Raw genomic sequence first — 19165 nt, 5'->3', positions numbered from 1 at the left:
AGTCACATGCAAGTAGTGATGGTAAGTAGCGATGATGACATAGCAAACAAGCCCTGGTAGGTAGTACATGCCAGCTATATGTTGGGATTTGGGTGCAACTCCCAGGAGGGCTGTCAAATGCTGTCTCACTGCTGTCCACTGTCCAGTTGTATGTTTACAGAAAATGTTCAATTCATTGTCACGCTGTCCAGTCAACAAATTAAGATCGGCTCATCTGAAACCCACTTATGTTTTCTTGTAGACACTGTCCTACGACCAGATAGCTCTGTGATTACACCTTTAGCACATGGTGGCTTTACTCTGCAGCCACACTAGCCTCGGAAAGCCAGACATTATTTCCAGGAAGAAAAAATAACCACACTGACCACTTTTTTTCACACATTGTGAAAAAAAGAAAATACCACTTAGGCCATAAAAAAATAAGTGAGGGGTGCTCTCTACATCGTCATGATGTATAATAGACACTATGCCTATTTGTTCAGACACTGATGTAAAATTGTCCATTCATTGTCAATGGGGATTTAATGTTTGTGTAAGACAGCGCCCCTCAAAATAGAGCAGGCAGTTTAAAACATAGTGAAAATGGCCAAGCTACAGAAAATGGCCAAGCTCAGCTTGTAGATATTTTCAGAATAAATCTATTTTGGAGGGGTGCTAGCCTCTCACTCTGAGGGTTTGTGTACTGTAAACACAACTATTGATGACGAAGGTGAGGACGCAAATTGTGATTGGCCGGAATGAGATGATAAATGATAAGAGCGACCCTCATTTCACACAGGTGATTTTTGTTTAAATGTTCTGCAGTGTGGAATAAGTGTTAGGCCTATCATATATCTATTCTGCCTATGACTACACATCACATATTACCAATTACCAGTGTACAACAGTTCACGAAGTGAAACGGGCAGAACGCAGCATAGCAGTTTCACCACTGCTATTCTTGAGGGTGGGTTGACCATGTAGGTCAGTATATCAGTGGGTTTGAAGGGGTTCCAGGTGGTCCCCAGCTAAATGATGGAGAATTGTTAAAGGACCACTTCACCCCTTTTGCAACCAGATCTTATTTCAATGTTTAGGGCACAAACATGTTCCTGGGGTTTTTTATGTGTGCAAAAAAGTGTTTTTAGATATTTTAGTCATGGTGCCATAATCATCATGACCGAAAACTGTCAGGAAAATGTGGTCTCACGTCCATCCTGGACTACAAGTCATTCATGCAGCCTCCCTGGGGTCATTGTAGGAATTCAGAAATCCAGTCAAACCCTAGTCAAACACAGAGTTCATTATTTGTCAGGCCATAGGGGGCAAATTTCTAATTGTGCTACTGTTATCTACTACAAATACTACTGACACTAACTCTGGGGGAGCCCGGGTTAGAACTGGCAACCTTGTGGTTCACATCTGGCCACTCTAGCCCTGATCCACCGTCGGGTAGGCCTACCTAATATAATGCTGCTAGTGCAGGTATTCATCATTGTGAGTGGAGCGACTCAAATAAATAACTGAATAACTTTGCACAAAAATGATTTATAGTAGTTTTAGTATGAAAAAGATTGTTTTATTTACCAATTGCTGCTGATGCAGAATATATTTTTGAAATGATTACGTATCAGAATATAGAGCTATTTAAACAATTATTATAACACAACATCACTGAACAGCACCTTTGGCATACGGTACATAAAAGAACATCCAATATCATCCAACGGAGCACAAACAACCCAACTAAATAATTCTACAAAATTGTTGCCGTCAGGCAGAAACCTTGTACCTCCATCTTTCTTTTTTTTTGTATGTAAATGAATGTCTTACTTATTGTCCTATTACAATGTCATGCCATAGCCATCAACACAAATGTGATGAGGTCAGCACATGGTGTGGCTATGACCGTTTCAAGCCAAAGGAGTGTTCGTTGTGCAAAACAAATGAATCATGAAAACACCCTAGTTTGATATGTCATATGCTAATTAAGCATAATGACATTTTGAAAATTGTGCCTTTATAGTTAATGGTATGATCACATATAACCCCCTATAAAATAAATTGCTCAATGAAGACAGCCGGTCAGCAGGTGGATTTTAGGCAAATAAAAAAAAACCTATATACTGTATATATACCAAATTTCCCATGAACAAAAAAAGCCTTCTGGCTGCCAGACCAAAACTATTAATAAGAGATTGTCTAAACTAAATAATAACTACTGTACATCGGATCCGTTTGAAAATTGAAACGGGGGTTATTTTTTTTCTCTCTCTCAAATTTCCTGAAACGGTATGATTTTGGACCCGACAGCGGCGATTTGAAATGTAAGGAGACAGACTCAGAGATAAGAGCCATGCAGTATCGGTCCGTCACAGAGCCAGTAACGGTCCGTCACAGAGTCACGCTGTTGGTGATCTTGTCGGGGGACAGGTAGCAGAAGGGCAGCCTCTTTCCCTCGTTGCGTTTGGTGATGGCGCTGCCGATGTCCACCAGCTCCCTCCTGAAGCTCTCCATGGCCTGCTTCACTGGCTTCTCTATGAAGTGCCCGTCGGGGTACATGCCTAGGTACAGCTGAAAAGGGAAGACAGACAAAAAAATCTGACTTTATTTCGGGGCAACATGGAGGCCATTGTCCTCTTAGGGTACACCAGTAAGACGCCTGAGGGCGAGGAGCGACCTCGCCCTTTAGGGCTTGCGTGCACGCATCCGCCTGGGTGACAGCAGACTGCTGGGCGAGCGCTGGTGCTTTGGCATGGGGGGGTGGGTCAGATGAATTCTGTACTGGCCATATATGGAGCGTGTCTTGAGTGTACACTGTACAGGGTTTGATGGGGTCAGATCAACATAATGGAATATCAGAACAGGTCAGCTCCATATATGGAGATCTAAGGGTGGCAGCGGGGGCAGAGTCTTGAGTGTACAGGGTTTGATGAGGGCCCAGGTAGGGGCCGGGCCTTAATTTTCGGGCCTGTTGAGAACTCTAGTTTTCGTCGACTGCCGTGGGGGGCCGAACTAATAACTTTGGGGCAGGCTCGTCTAGAGTTTAAATGGACAGGTATCAGTCAAAAGGGAGAACCACACGGCCCCCAGGTGTAGTGTGTAGTTTTCAGTGTGTAGTATTCAGTGGGGCCCCAAGGTGTATAGTGTGTAGTATTCAGTGGGGCCCTGGGGGCCCCCAGGTGTAGTGTGTACTTGTACAACAGTACCTCGTTGTCCTGGTACTGGCTCAGGGCCCACACGGCTCCCAGGTGTAGTGTGTACTGTGTGGTATTCAGTGGGCCCCTGGGGGCCCCTACCTCATTGTCCTGGTACTGGCTGAGGGCCCACACGGCCCCCAGGTGCCAGCAGGAGCGTCCGCGGTCCGGCAGGCTGTCTACGATGAGCTGGACGTCTGCTGTCCCCTTCTGGGTGGGAGGGGGCCGACGCATGGTGGAGGGAGCGTTGGGGATCCACGAGCACCAGTCATACTGAGAGTTACACACACACATAGACACCCAAACAAGTACAAACAACACACATACCAGTTATACTGTATACGTGCGCACGCACGCTCGCACACACATACACACACGCCAGGGGCCCTGTCCAGAGCAGAGGCTTTTGGGGGCGGTTCTGGACAACCGTGGGTCCGACCGACTCGACACCGGCTGCACTCACTGTGGTGGTGTGGAACGCGCGTGTCGTAAATTGAAGTCGGTGGGGCGAACGGTGCTTGAGTTACGTGGATTACAGACATATAGTATACACTATAGAATGCTATGTCTACGTCATATGCTATCTAAATTACATAATCTAGCCTTTGTATACGCCTGCAAGGTCGTCGAGGCTAGGGCAAGCTAAGGTGGAGTGGGTTTTCAGACTACGGAACCCCCTCAAGGAACCCTGGGGGGGTCCCCGGAAAACACCTCTCCAGAGTTGACGGTAAAGAACACACCTGTCGGACTGGGCCGTGGTTCAGCGGTCCAGGCACCTTGGCCGGTAATTCAGTCTGGCAGTGTGCCGCAGGTTCGACCCCCGATCCCGATGGCCTTTACTGCATGTCACCCCCCCCCCCCCCCCCCCATCTCTCTCCCCCATCAGCCTACTGTCTCTACCCTCTATAAAAAATATAAAATAAAGTCGAAAGCCACAAAAGAACATATAACAAAAAAACACACCTGTCCAGAGTTGACGGCGGCGTGCTGCGCTGAGCCGGTGAAGATGGCCACCGTCAGGTACTCTGCCAGCTCCTCACGGCTTTTCAGCGACTTGGGGAACTCTGTACGTGTTGACACAAAACCACTGTTAACACCCTGAGCGGCAAAGACGGAGTTCTCCGTTCAAACAATTAGTAACACCCAGCACTCAGGACGGAGATTTATTGATATCAAAACCGATCACATCCCTCCACAGGCTGGGAGTGTCTGTTGCGCAACATTCAATGTTATTTTCCGGTGGGACGTCACCCCCCCCCCCATTTAGCCGATGAGACAGAAAATCTTAAAACGTGAATAACTCTTGATCTAAATCACAACTGTCTGTATGTGACCTGTGCACTAGCATGTCTGAGAGGTCATTTTGACCGTTTTTTGGAGATTTCAAAGTTGATTATCTTTGGCCCATGAAGCTTTAAGAAGGTTCCCCTTCCATGACCATCATCATCCATCACCTCAGAAATTTCAGAATTTTTTGACATTTTCTAAATATGAATTTAAGCACATGCTACTTCTGTCTGATTTTACTTGCTAGACATGTTAGACGGCCCATCGCGGTTCCGTCGCCAGTCGCCTTAGAATTAATCATACCTCGCATCGGGAGTGTTTTGGCTACATCTAGCTACTTCAGCTACATCCGGGATAGCGCCTGGTCCGTCCGTCGCTAAATATGCTCCGCTGCTATAAATCACTGGGCACTCTGATTTAATGGATTAAATAACCCAGGGTGTTAATGTTGACTTGGGGAACTCTGCACGTGTTGGCACAAAACTGCTGTTAATGTTGACTTGGGGAATTCCGCACACGTTGACACAAAACCACTGTTAATGTTGGCCACTTAAACTGTGACGGAAAACATTTGTTGACTATCCTTTGTCAATGAGGAAAAACCAAAAAACTGAGCAATGAAGAATAAACTGTGACTAAATATATATATTAACAATTTTGTCAACGAATAAAACCTAGACTAAAATGTTAGTAAGGGGCGAGAGATCCAGTAGAACTATATAAGACAAGTCATTTTATGGTTATGCATGCTTGGAAATTGGCAATCTAAATTATAACAGGTGTCACATGTAGACGGATGGGAATCGATAGCGATGAAATCAGATTCATCTGCAAAAACACTTGGCGGCAGATATGACAAAAAGTCAATTGAGAGTAGAGAGAGCACAGTGACTTAAAACAAGCAAGGTGAGCACATACATCAAATGAACCTAACAGGTGTGCTATTCTTTTTTGTTTTTGTTTTGTTGCAAAAGCTTTAGTGCAAAATGTGGTGAAATGGCATCACAGTCACTGTGGCTGTCACACAGGTCACTCACAGCCACACTAAAACATCACAGTCACAACAGTACTGTGGCTGTCACACAGGTCACTCATCAGTGATCACACAGGTCACTCATTACACAGGTCACTCATCACACAGGTCACTCATCACAGTCACAACAGTACTGTGGCTGTCACACAGGTCACTCATCAGTGATCACACAGGTCACTCATTACACAGGTCACTCATCACACAGGTCACTCATCACAGTCACAACAGTACTGTGGCTGTCACACAGGTCACTCATCAGTGATCACACAGGTCACTCATTACACAGGTCACTCATCACACAGGTCACTCATCACAGTCACAACAGTACTGTGGCTGTCACACAGGTCACTCATCAGTGATCACACAGGTCACTCATTACACAGGTCACTCATCACACAGGTCACTCATCACAGTCACAACAGTACTGTGGCTGTCACACAGGTCACTCATCAGTGATCACACAGGTCACTCATTACACAGGTCACTCATCACACAGGTCACTCATCACAGTCACAACAGTACTGTGGCTGTCACACAGGTCACTCAGAGCCACACTAAAACGTCTAGGCAGCCACACACAGCTGAAGACATGTATCACATGACCATTCACATACACTGAGCAGGTCACGGTCAAATCCTTGACCAAGGGTATTTACTTCATTTCCGGGGTCATTTTAAAGTCTGCTCTGGCTTTTAAGCAGCCTAACAGAAACATATTCAGATATGTGATAGCCATTCCACACGCTCCCCCTCCTATTGCGATATATCGCGATACGTCCTACCCATTGTTGTGGACAGACAAGTTGGGGACAAGTTGCAAAGTTGCAGTCTGTGTTTTACTGTTTGGAGGGTGCAAGATTAATGTACTTATTGGCCAGTTTGTGACACAAAAAAGAAAACACAATTCCAGATTTGTCTTTTATGGTTAGTTTTTCATTTTCAGTTACAGATATCGTGATGTATTGTTGATGAAATCTCATTATATTGAATATCGCAATAGCACAATATATCAAATATCGTGATATTATCGTTATCTTGGGCCTAATATCGCTGCAGATATCGTATCGTGAGGTACCCATATCGTACCCACGCCTCCATTCAACTTCAAACTCCATGTTTCACCATGTTATACTCAACACAATGAAGTCACTGGTTGTGGTGGTGACGGATGATGTAGTTTTAATGTGTGAGGGGATTTGTCCATGCAGATTTGTGTCTGTCCTCGTACAAATCAATGATGACATACTGTTGGCAGTGGAATGCAATTTGTTTAACACACACACACACACACACACACACACACACACACACACACACACACACACACACACACACACACACAGTGACTGTGCACCCACCACAGTAGTCGAAGTCCTGCATGCCGAAGCTGCACACGTCTTTGACGAAGGCTTGTATCTCCTCGTCTGCCTCCACCGTCTCATCACTGCTGTAGTAGATGTTCACCACAGCTGACACAAAGCTGCAACAGACAGTAGGGTCACATTCTATCTGGATCACAACCTCCATTAGAGCTGACAGTAGGGTCACATTCTATCTGGATCACAACCTCCATTATTTGAAAAAAGAATAAAAAAATAAAAGTGAGATTTTCGTTCTTTAGTTATTGAGGGTTTAATACCGCTTCGTTTTGGCCAAAAAGGCTGAATAAATACAGAACCTGAGATAATTGCATTTCTTTGTAACATACTTTTTCCAGAGCCATATAATGATGCGATATAGTTACATATACAAATTATATATCAAATTATACATCTGACATGAAGCTGTGAGACAAACACTAGGGTCACATTCTATCAGGATCACAACATCCACTATATAGTACATGGAGCTGCATGGGACAGAGATTTTGTCTAGCTTGAGATTACACGTTTGCCCGGCTTCGGGACCTAAACCCTATCCCCCTATAGGAGTGTGGAAGGAACCCGTTATGCCAACCAGTTCCTTTCCCAGCTCAGTGACCCTGATTAGAGTGTCCGCCCTGAGAATATCCCCAGCCAAAGACTCTGAAAAATGAGACCCAGAGTCCCAGACCCAGTGCCTCCCTTCCATCAGGCCAGAGGGGAGGCAGTATAGAGACCAGGATTACTGCATGTTTTTTGTGAGGGGACACAGGGAGAACATGCAAACTCCACACAAGATTTGCTGATGATGCGGAGGAGAGAACATGCCCAGCGCCCACCAGGAACCCACCTCTTGATGGCGTCCCAGACCTTGTACCCGTCGTCCCGGTAGAAGTATGTGGGCAGCTCTTCGGTGCTGTCCACTCCTCGCGCTCTGATGGCATCCGGGAAGCACATGGACCTGAACGTTAACGTCTTCATGGCCTTCTGGATCAGCTGCACGTGACCCCCTCCGCCCGTACCGTTGGCCTGCATGGGGGGTTGGGTTTGGACAGTACCTTTGGATTTAGTTGAATTAGCCATAACGCATTTTCTAAAATTCCATTATTTTAGTTTTAATCATCTGAAATGTTTTAGTTTTGAATGCCTGATTTTACACGTGGTTGCATGCGGAACATTGAGCTTGTATATCTGCTATTTTCAAAGTGCAACACCCGAGCGCAAAAGCGGTTAAAATTATTGTGACTTGGGTTGTCCCGATCCGATCATCGGAGAACGGAGATCGGAAATCCCCCCCCCCCCTCTCACCTTGTCAAAGATGCCACACTCACAGATGAGCTGCTCTCTGGCCTTGGTGTTAATGGCGATGGTGAAACGAACGTGTGGGATGAGTAACTAGAAGAAATCAATCAACCAATCAATCAATCAATCAATCAATCAACCAACCAACCAATCAGCAAATAAACCAACCAACCGAACATCTCTATAAAGTATTGAAAAGCAGACATGAAGTTACTCATGAAGTAATGTAAACGTCACTCAACATTGTTAAGACCAGGAAAGCATCTGTGTTGTTTTAGATTTTAGTGCTGGCTATTAAAAGAAATAGCAGATCTACAAGCTGGAGTGCCGTGCTGCGAGCTTGTACATCTGCTATTTTTTAACTGTGAGGTAAGAGTCCACAAATCCCATATATGAAATAAGAATTTGCCAGCAGATGTCACTGTTGAGGGATTTTTCCTGTTTTCATTGCAGCTCAAAAGGCTTCAGAACAAGAGAAAACTCCAGACCACAGAAAATCCACTGAATGTTCAAAGTTCGGGTTGTTTGGGTGTAAGTGAGGTCATAAAAACCTAAAAGAAAAAGAAAAATACAAATTAATGAAAATGAATGTCATGAACCTTTAAGTATAGTAAGTGATTGATTGAATACTGTATTAACAATTTATAGAAAAATAAGCACAGGAAAGTACAGTTCCTCTAAGAGGATTTAAAACCCAAGAAAGCCTATGGCTTGTTTCCATTTCCATATTTAACCTGTTGCTCCCTGGCATCTTCAATCTGGCATCTCGCATGGAAAGCTATAACTCAACCAGTGTGTCTCCATCTTCAGGTGAGGAGAGGAACTACAACAAGATATGATCTGAGATCTGTATTGTCATTTTGAATGGCTTTATTTACCCACCAAGATTGCCAATTGTAGTCATTCAAAAGTGACACTTTCTGAAATCTGAGTGGAATGCACAAATGAATTAAGCAGGGTGTCAAGGTTCAAGGAGTTTTTACTGTGATTCCATACACATACAGGTACAGAACGTATTGTTAAGTGTGTTCTTGCTTACTGTAAGTCGCTCTGGATACTTAAAATGCCTTCAATTGTAATTGATTGCCTAAGTCCCGTGGTGGGAGTTCTGGTCTGGTTTTGGTGAATATTAAGTAGTTCCGGGCATTTGGTGGGGATCACTGGGGGCCATATTAAAAATACATGAATCCACAACAATAGCATAATTTGTATTCAACTTTCTTTCAACTTTGACCCCTCTGTCACATGGAACTATGGGTTTGTGCTGCTACTGGCATGGTGATACTGGACAGACATACAAATTACGCTAGTTTTGTGGATTATTTTATTTTTAATGCGTGGCCCCCAGACCCCCACCAAATGACTGGAATTACTTAATATTCACCAAAACAAGACCAAAGCTCCCACCACTCAGGGATTCAATTAATATCTTTGCAACTACTATATTAATTAAGTATTTCCTACAGCTTTCCTACAGCTTCAGTCCAAAAATCTGAACTAACCCTTTAATAGGCTACTATACAGCCTCCTGCCCAAAGGGAGGGTGTCAAACAAACACACTCACATTATAGCCCTGTTGTTGTTCTACTGTATTTCCCATGAAACGACCTCACGCCCTTATCAGTGATGATGGCTGATCTGTCAAGCGTCAATTGGAAACATTTCTGGCATTCTTCTCAGTGTCAGTGATGTGTGACAGCTAGGACTCTTTTTGGTTTCTTTGAAAACAGGAACCTGCTGTTAAAGGTTGGTGTCATTGGCATCCTGTGCTACCATTGGCTGTGGAGGATTTCTGCAGAACCAGTTAGCCATGGTCTCCATGGTACTGGCTGGTCAACAATTATGGTCATAATTCAAAATTATTTTGAGCCCCAGCTTTAATTCTAAACATTGCACACAAGGCTAAAATTGATTTATTAAGGATATTCTGTGTATTAATGCTTATAATGCAGTCAGTGTGAAATATAAATTCATTGATCAGTCACTCATGGGTCTATACTGTACTTGGGCCCCATCCGTCTTTCCCTCTGCACCAAACTTCTTTGCTGAAAATAGCCGAGCAACATGTTGTGAGCATGTACATCGGCTATTTTCACTGAATTCTCACCCCCAGAACATTTTAATGATAAACTAATATATAGTTCTATGCAAAAACGTACTGTAAGTGGTCTTTGAGGGAGGTTTTGGAGGAGAGTGGGGATTAATAAATTACTCTGATTACCTTGTAGACAGGGTGGACATGTACTTAGTTACTCTGATTACCTTGTAGACAGGGTGGACATGTACTTAGTTACTCTGATTACCTTGTAGACAGGGTGGACATGTTCTTAGTTACTCTGATTACCTTGTAGACAGGGTGGACATGTACTTAGTTACTCTGATTACCTTGTAGACAGGGTGGACATGTACTTAGTTACTCTGATTACCTTGTAGACAGGGTGGACATGTACTTAGTTACTCTGATTACCTTGTAGACAGGGTAGACATGTACTTAGTTACTCTGATTACCTTGTAGACAGGGTGGACATGTTCTTAGTTACTCTGATTACCTTGTAGACAGGGTGGACATGTACTTAGTTACTCTGATTACCTTGTAGACAGGGTGGACATGTTCTTAGTTACTCTGATTACCTTGTAGACAGGGTGGACATGTACTTAGTTACTCTGATTACCTTGTAGACAGGGTAGACATGTACTTAGTTACTCTGATTACCTTGTAGACAGGGTGGACATGTTCTTAGTTACTCTGATTATCTTGTAGACAGGGTGGACATGTTCTTAGGTACTCCGATTACCTTGTAGACAGGGTGGACATGTACTTAGTTACTCTGATTACCTTGTAGACAGGGTAGACATGTACTTAGTTACTCTGATTACCTTGTAGACAGGGTGGACATGTTCTTAGTTACTCTGATTACCTTGTAGACAGGGTGGACATGTTCTTAGTTACTCTGATTACCTTGTAGACAGGGTGGACATGTACTTAGTTACTCTGATTACCTTGTAGACAGGGTGGACGGCAGGCAGCTGTCTGTACATGGCCACTCCGAACACCTCAGACATCAGGTGGGTCCTCAGCAGATGGGTGATGTTCTGGTGGATGTGGAAGTCTGCCGAGCGGACCCAGATCTTGGCCAGCAGCCAGTCGTACTCAGCGTCACTGGGCAGGAAGACGGGACAGTCGTCCCCCGGAGTCTGTCCCAACTGCAGGGGGACAGAGAGAGGACGGAGAGACGTGATGGGTCCATTCAATCATTCGTTAGTCGTTCGTTCGATCATTCATTCATTCGTTCATGCATTCCATAATAATTTCAAATACACTTTTTGATAACTTTCTTGTGACCAGCACACTCTGACTTATGGTGCGTTTGCAGTTCACTTGGTGTGTGCGACCTCTCCACCTATTCTAAAATACACTTTTTGCCCTTCACACAATTAATAACAGATAATACTGGACATATTGTCTAATTATAATATATTTATAAAAAAAGAATTCTGTGAGGACACATCTGCTTTTGAGTCGTCCGTGCAAACTGCTACTTTATCAAACTGGAACGATACATTTAATCCATGACAAGCATGCTAGTTCATGGTTTTAGAGTTTTAGAGGCGCCGGATGGAGCAAGACTCTGAACCCCTAATAGAACACCGAAGTCTGACGTCAATATTTGTAGAGGGCGTTCCACGGGTTCATGTACTTTTTTATTTACATTGTATAGGGGTATTTTAGATCGCCTCATATAAGAACTGTGTTTGAAAAAATGAGAGAAAACACTAATGTTACTGCTGCTGAATTAGTTACATTTTCGCTAGAAATAGACAATCAAATATGTATCAAATATGACTGACGGTCGTAAACAATACAGAGACACCTCCCCGAGACAGTTTGTTTACTTACAATTCTTATATGACACGATTTTAGGATGACCCCATGTTATTCTCCATTATGTAAAAACTTCCATGAACCAGGGGATGAGCGAGTGACGTCAGGACTCTATTGCTCCTGATGTGCAGGTTGGTGCCTTGCATGGGTTCCCCCACCATCGGTGTATAAATGTGTGTGTGAATGGGTGATGCATAGCGCTTTGGCTAAAAAGCGCTATAAAAATGCACCATTTACCATTTCCCCACCTGTATGGCCAGAGGCATGATCTTGTTGCTGGCGTTCCTGTACAGCAGACAGATGGGTGCTGCCAGGTACTGCAGGGTGCACGGGTCTGTACGGTTAGGACTGATGCCTTCTAGGGCCTCGTAGTCTGCTATGTATATGTTACCTGCCTGGGGGGGAGAGAGAGAGAGAGAGTAGTCTGCTATGTACAGAGAGAGAGATATCTTTGCGGGCCAATGATCCCCACAATTTCAGAATTTGAAGAATTGAATAATTCATCATGTTAGCAGCTGTAGATCAGATGTGGTTGGTGAGCAAGTCGACACAGGCATGAGGCATGCAACTATATAAGCGTAACCCAGGATTTATGGTTAGAAAAATAAAGGAGGATATATGTGTGTGTGTACAAGACAAGAGAGAGAGAGACAACCACACCGAGAGAGACAGACAGACAGACAGACAGACAGACAGACGGGTACCTGTATCTCCTCCTCCAGGGTCAGGTCTCTCTCCAGACAGGGCGCCACCATGTGGTGGGTGACGGGGAACTTTTCGGGGAGCTCGAGGCACTTCCTGATGATCACTGGGTTGACTCCGTTGAGGAACTGGTAGCCGAAGATGAAGTCCTCCTTCCAGTGTTGCATCACGTACTCTGTGGTGGGGGGGGAAAAGTACACTTTTATTACGTGTCAATACTGCGATGTAGAAATACTCTGTTACAAGTAAAATCCATATTTCCAAATGTACTAACAAAAGTATTAGCTTCAAAATATTTACCCAAATTAAAAGTACCTATTATGAAATATGATAATAATTATGAAATCTAAATCTAGTAACAAAAAAGTTTTCACATGATTGTAGTGGAGTTAAAAGTACAATAATTTACTTTGAGATGTAGTGGAGTAGTAGTAAAAGTATTGAAAATTGTAAATACTCGAGTAAAAGTAAAAGTGATTGATCCATTGTGACGTGGGACTGACCTGAAATGGTGTTCTTGATTCTGACAAAGATCCGTTCAAAGTCAGCAAAGTCTCCCCAGGAGGACTGGAACATGTGCATGAACTGGTTCACACACAGGTTCTCTATTCTGTAGACAGAGAATTATACCACAACCACCATCATCATCATTATAGTTACATAATTCTCTACATAAACCATATAAATTATCTTCATAATCAGCAGCCATCTTGGATGAACAAGCTCTGTGTTTCCTAGAATGGTACATTTCTTGCTGCTTGCCAGGCCATGGTATGAAGTTAAACAAAATGTGTGATTCGTGTTAGAGATAGGGTGAGAAGTTCAGTCACGCGAGAGAGAATCGGAGTAGACTCGCTGCTTCTTCGCTTGGAAAGGAAACAGCTTAGGAGGTGATTCGGGCATCTGCCAAGGATGCCTCTCGAGCGTCTCCATAGGGAGGTCCTCGAGGCACGTCCCACTGGAAGCAGACCCCCCACGCTCAAGCGTTATTCATAGTCTGTATTTTCGCTGGTGAGGTGACCACCGAACTACAACATGATGTGACGAGCCGCGGTCAAGAGCAAACCACCACCACCGCCCCAGCCCTTCTCTCTGTTTTTGTCTCTCCCACCATCGAAAATCCAGACTATGAATGAGCCTTCAGACCAAGGATCAGATGGCTTTGGATCACTTCGGGGTCCCTCAGAATGAAGTTACTACTAATGTTGCCCTGGAGAAGGAAGTCTGGAGCTCTCCGGTGGAGCCGTTGCCCCCGCAACACGACTACGGATAATCGGTTGAAGATGAATGGATGGATATTTGCTCCAAAATCCTATACTGTCATCTGTTCCCCTCTATAGTGAATCTGTCACAGTGAGGTTCAGTCATCAGGGGCCAGGCCGCCAGGGCATCACTGGCATCATTCATTCATTTCTGTGGTTTCTCATATTCTTATTTTCTTTTCTTCTTTCTTTCTGAAAGTAACAAAAACGATGGAGCATGCACCAAAAATATCACATTTCACATTTTTGTTGTCTCCACCAGCCCAAAGGTGTGGCCGAGAGTATTATGTTTTGTCTGTGTCCCCGCCTGGCTGAGAACAGCTAATCACCGTTGGCCCCGATTGCAGCAGAATTGTGAACACACACTCCCTCACCCTGGGTTGCCCGAGTAGAACCTCTGCCCCAAACGTTTCAGATCGACCTGTTATAGCGCCAGCACCAGGGCAGTACTCACGCTTTGCTGTAGTTTAGTATGAAGTCCACTCCTTTCTCGCTGTCGAATTGGATGTCCCGAGGCAGCTCACTGTAGCGCTTAACATCGATGTTCATGGGAAACCCTGGATGCCACTCACTCCACCTAAAGCACAGTCCAGTAGTCCACACTGAATAATAATAAAAATAAATCATGTCGGGACTCCCTTGGGAGTGTTTCATTTCAGTGAAAAGTAAAGGTGGATCTTGCCTGTACTCTTTTCGCCTCCATTCCAGCTCCTTGTATCGGTGCTGTCTGGCCTGCATTGTCTTATCGTCTTGTGGCAAACGTGCTAAAATAAACCAACAACAAACACAGACAACAAACAAGAGTTATGGATCAATAAAAGCCATGCAGACATACCATCGCCTAGGGCCAGTAGTTTTTCCTGGAAATGATGACATGGTTAATTTTTTAAAACCTTAATTGTGTCATTATTACGCTACGTAAATGTGCGTAAATAGCCGATCTACAAGCTCACAATGCGTCACAACATGATGCATTGTGAGCTTGTACATCTACTATTTTTGGTGAAGAGATTTGGTGTAGATATGGAAAAAGACCTTGTCAAGTACAGTGCAGCTCAGGTCTGCTTTACTAAGTATAGAAGTGATTAAACTGAAGTGATATTGATGTCCAGAAATCATCACGGTATAGAGGGTATGCGCATGCATAAAGTGAATGGCAAATCGAGTGGCAAAGTGAGTTTAATGTCGTTTAACGTAATTTAATGCAATCAGATATGACTTTTCTGTTTGGATGTATGGGCTGTCAAGGCCAGAAAGTAGTTTTTTGCCACTCAGTAGGCATTCCTGCATAACTTCCGGCTATGATGATGATGTCACGCGCATGCCCTCTATTCTGCGACACAGCGCCTGGACTTGCGTCACCGCACCCACTTTGAGAACCACTGACCTAGGCAGAGAAAAGTACCTCAAAAACTTTACTCAAGTACAGTACTCGTGTAGATGTACTTGGTCATTTTCCACAACTCCCACCGCCCGGGCTAAAGGATGTCATGTCGGCTGCAATTCCAAACTTCCAAAATTTCAATCCATCAATCAATCAATCAATGAATCAATGTACCTCGGCCGTCGCGGAGCTGCACCTCCTTGTCGCCAACCAGCCAGCGGAAGCAGGGGAACTCCAGGTGGTCCCCGGCCGGGGTCTTCACCGTGACGTAGCGGCAGTACCAGTCGTCCTGCACCCAGTACTTCTTCTTCTCGATCCTCACCATGTCCACCACGCCCAGGTCCTCGCCCACGCTCACCTCGTACGAGTCCACCTGCATCATGCGCACAGTGTTGTTTTTGGCAGCACATTTTGATTTTAGTCATATAGTCTCTTGAATAGTTTTCATTTAGTTTTAGTCACATTTTAGTCACCCGTTATGTTTTAGTGTTACCGTAGTTACCCCCCCAGAGAGGACGTATAGGGCCTTAGTCCTACTCCTCCTCCTCCTCCTCCCAGCCAACACTCAGATGTTGATATTCATTTTGTATTCATCCTTAGGACCCCAAATCACACCTTGGAAAGCATGAGTGTCTATATACAGTGTCTCTAAGTGTTTTTTTGACTGGGGGGGGTCATATTTTGACAGCAGGAATTGCCTGTCATAATTTGACCCCCCAGTATTAGGATTTATTAGGATGTTGATATTCATTCATCAGCCAACACTCCCCACTGACAGGTAGTACCCCCCCCCCCCCCCCCCCAGCAAAATCTACAGTTGATTTAGTCGACTAAAATGTGGGCCTTGATGCCATTTTTACACTTGCTGAAAATAGACGATCTACAAGCTGTGAGCTTGTAGATTAAAAGAAATTCGTCTTAGTTTTAGTCGACAAAATCAACACTGGCATGCACACATCACGGCCGACGGCACAGGCCGTACGGAAACAATACACAGAGTTAGATTTACTGGCTGACCGACTGGCCGGAATCCAAATGACTGGAAATTCAGTCGTGGTGACTGAGAACTTGCGAGATCCAATGCGAGCAGCACGGTCGGACGGTCATACGACGAAGCATAGAGAGCAGGCTTCGGTGTCAGAGTGTCATATCTAATGATGAGATTCAATCCACCTTGGAATGTGGTTCAGATGTGATTCACCAAAAAAAGTGTGTTTTTCTTTTAATGCTGCTCAGACTTGAAGAGCACGTTCCAGAAGAGGAATGTGTTGATTTCATACAGTTTTATGATTTCCCCCCCCGTCAGTGTATTGTATAGTCTCTGTGCTGTACTACATTATACTCATTTAACCAGTGGTGTCAGTGTATTGTATAGTCTCTGTACTGTACTACATTATACTCATTTAACCAGTGGTGTCAGTGTATTGTGTAGTCTCTGTACTGTACTACATTTATACTCATTTAACCAGTGGTGTCAGTGTATTGTGTAGTCCATGTATGTACTACATTATACTCATTTAACCAGTGGTGTCAGTGTATTGTGTAGTCCATGTATGTACTACATTATACTCATTTAACCAGTGGTGTCAGTGTATTGTATAGTCTCTGTACTGTACTACATAAACATTATATTCATTTAACCAGTGGTGTCAGTGTATTGTATAGTCTCTGTGCTGTACTACATTATACTCATTTAACCAGTGGTGTCAGTGTATTGTGTAGTCTCTGTACTGTACTACATTATATTCATTTAACCAGTGGTGTCAGTGTATTGTGTAGTACATGTATGTGCTACATTTATACCAGCATTTAACCAACGTTAGAGACCGTTACACAAGCTGTGATGTTTCATCAGTGTTTCCGTGAAGTTACAGTCAGCTCTGCTCAAATCAGGAAAAACATATTGTTGCTGTCGGGCAGAAACCTCTTTTCTTATCTCTATATATTTTAACACAGACAGACACACACACACACACGCACACACACACACACACACACACACACGCAGTCGAGAATCAGTGCCACAAAGAGGCCAACTCACGGCCCCCCTCTCGAAGTCGTTGTACAGAGGTTTGTCCAGCAGCGTCCTGTCGCTGCATCGCTCACCACTACCAGGGTGATGTAGATGTAGTCGTCAGTGCCATAGAACCACTGGCTGACTGTAGCCACCGTCACCTTGTAGGAAGGCATGATGGAAGGCACCGCGTCTGCTGCTCACTCTCTCTTCTCAGTCGTGGTGACTGAGAACTTGAATCCAATGCGAGCGGCACGGTCGGACGGCCATACGACGAAGCATAGAGAGTAGGCTTCGGTGTCAGAGTGTCACATGTTTACAAATGATGAGATTCAATTCAATCCACCTGGGAATGTGGTTCAGGTGTGATTCACCAAAGAAAAAGTGTGTTTTTCTTTTAATGCTGCTCAGACTTGAAGAGCACGTTCCAGAAGAGGCAGAGGAAATGAGGAATATGTTGATTTCATACAGTTTGATGATTTTCCCCCCGTCAGTGTTGTCAGTGTATTGTATAGTCTCTGTGCTGTACTACATTATACTCATTTAACCAGTGGTGTCAGTGTATTGTATAGTCTCTGTACTGTACTACATTATACTCATTTAACCAGTGGTGTCAGTGTATTGTGTAGTCCATGTATGTACTACATTATACTCATTGAACCAGTGGTGTCAGTGTATTGTGTAGTCCATGTATGTGCTACATTTATACCAGCATTTAACCAACGTTAGAGACCGTTACACAAGCTGTGATGTTTCATCAGTGTTTCCGTGAAGTTACAGTCAGCTCTGCTCAAATCAGGAAAAACATATTGTTGCTGTCGGGCTCTTTTCTTATCTCTATATATTTTAACACAGACAGACACACACACACACACGCACACGCACACGCACACGCACACGCACACGAGAATCAGTGCCACAAAGAGGCCAACTCACGGCCCCCCTCTCGAAGTCGTTGTACAGAGGTTTGTCCAGCAGCGTCCTGTCGCTGCATCGCTCCGGGCCCACCAGGGTGATGTAGATGTAGTCGTCAGTGCCTGAGAACCACTGGCTGCCTGTAGCCACCGTCACCGTGTAGGAAGGCATGATGGATGGCACCGCGTCTGCTGCTCACTCTCTCTCACTGCATGGACACACACACACACAACAAAACACAACATGGAACCACTGGCTGCCTGTAGCCACCGTCACCGTCTGCATGAACACACACCTCCAGGTGAAATAAAGGTAGTAGCGGCTTGGGCCTGCCTAGCAGTCCGGGCACCTTAGATGCTGCTAATCCAGCCTGACTGGTTGTCACTCCCCATCTCTCTACCCTCATTTCAATTTAGATTCACTGGCTGACCGACTGGCCGGAATCCAAATGACTGGAAATTCAGTCGTGGTTTCATACGTTTAGTCTACTTGAGTAAAAATGTATAAAAATTTGCAGCATGTACCGTTTCACAATTATTTATTGAGTTGGGGGGGGGCTGTCACTGAGGGGGGTGAGGAGTGGATGAGGAGTTCAGGTAGATGACAATGGAGGGGAAGAAGCTGTTCCTGAGTCTGCTGGACAAAGTGTGTCTTTGAGAAGTACAAAACACATAAAAGAAATATAGTTAACATACCGGTACGTAAAAATTGCACTCAGGTTGAGTAAAAGTACTTTTAGTTACCTTATACTGAAGTTCAGATGATGATCACACCTCCAGGATCACTGAGCGGCACGCTGACTGACTGACTGACTGACAGACAGACAGACAGACAGACACACTTCCT

The 19165-nt window shown here is 44.4% G+C and overlaps 1 protein-coding gene across 2 annotated transcripts; it reads right to left on the bottom strand.

Moving 5' to 3' along the window:
• Window positions 1-1576: 1576 nt before the first annotated feature.
• Window positions 1577-18961, bottom strand: alox5a (arachidonate 5-lipoxygenase a). 2 transcript variants are annotated; one of them, XM_083774776.1, is made up of 15 exons: window positions 18844-18961; window positions 18341-18527; window positions 15565-15763; window positions 14689-14770; window positions 14461-14583; window positions 13248-13354; window positions 12747-12919; window positions 12291-12437; window positions 11160-11363; window positions 8166-8252; window positions 7708-7886; window positions 6855-6976; window positions 4140-4240; window positions 3279-3449; window positions 1577-2553 (listed from the first exon to the last, which is right to left on the bottom strand). In XM_083774776.1, the coding sequence occupies exons 2-15, from the start codon at window positions 18488-18490 to the stop codon at window positions 2374-2376; spliced, it is 2025 nt and encodes a 674-aa protein (XP_083630902.1). In that variant the 5' UTR covers window positions 18491-18527; window positions 18844-18961; the 3' UTR covers window positions 1577-2373. The 2 variants fall into 2 exon arrangements, with proteins under 2 accessions (XP_083630902.1, XP_083630903.1); XM_083774777.1 differs by lacking the exons at window positions 18341-18527; window positions 18844-18961 and adding an exon at window positions 17432-17566.
• Between the last annotated feature and the right edge of the window lie 204 nt (window positions 18962-19165).

Source organism: Protomyctophum parallelum (assembly GCF_964188405.1).
Source record: "Protomyctophum parallelum genome assembly, chromosome: 10".
NCBI classification, from domain to species: domain Eukaryota; kingdom Metazoa; phylum Chordata; class Actinopteri; order Myctophiformes; family Myctophidae; genus Protomyctophum; species Protomyctophum parallelum.
The sequence above is the reverse complement of the archived record's forward strand: the minus strand, read 5'-3'. Positions and strand labels throughout refer to the sequence as shown.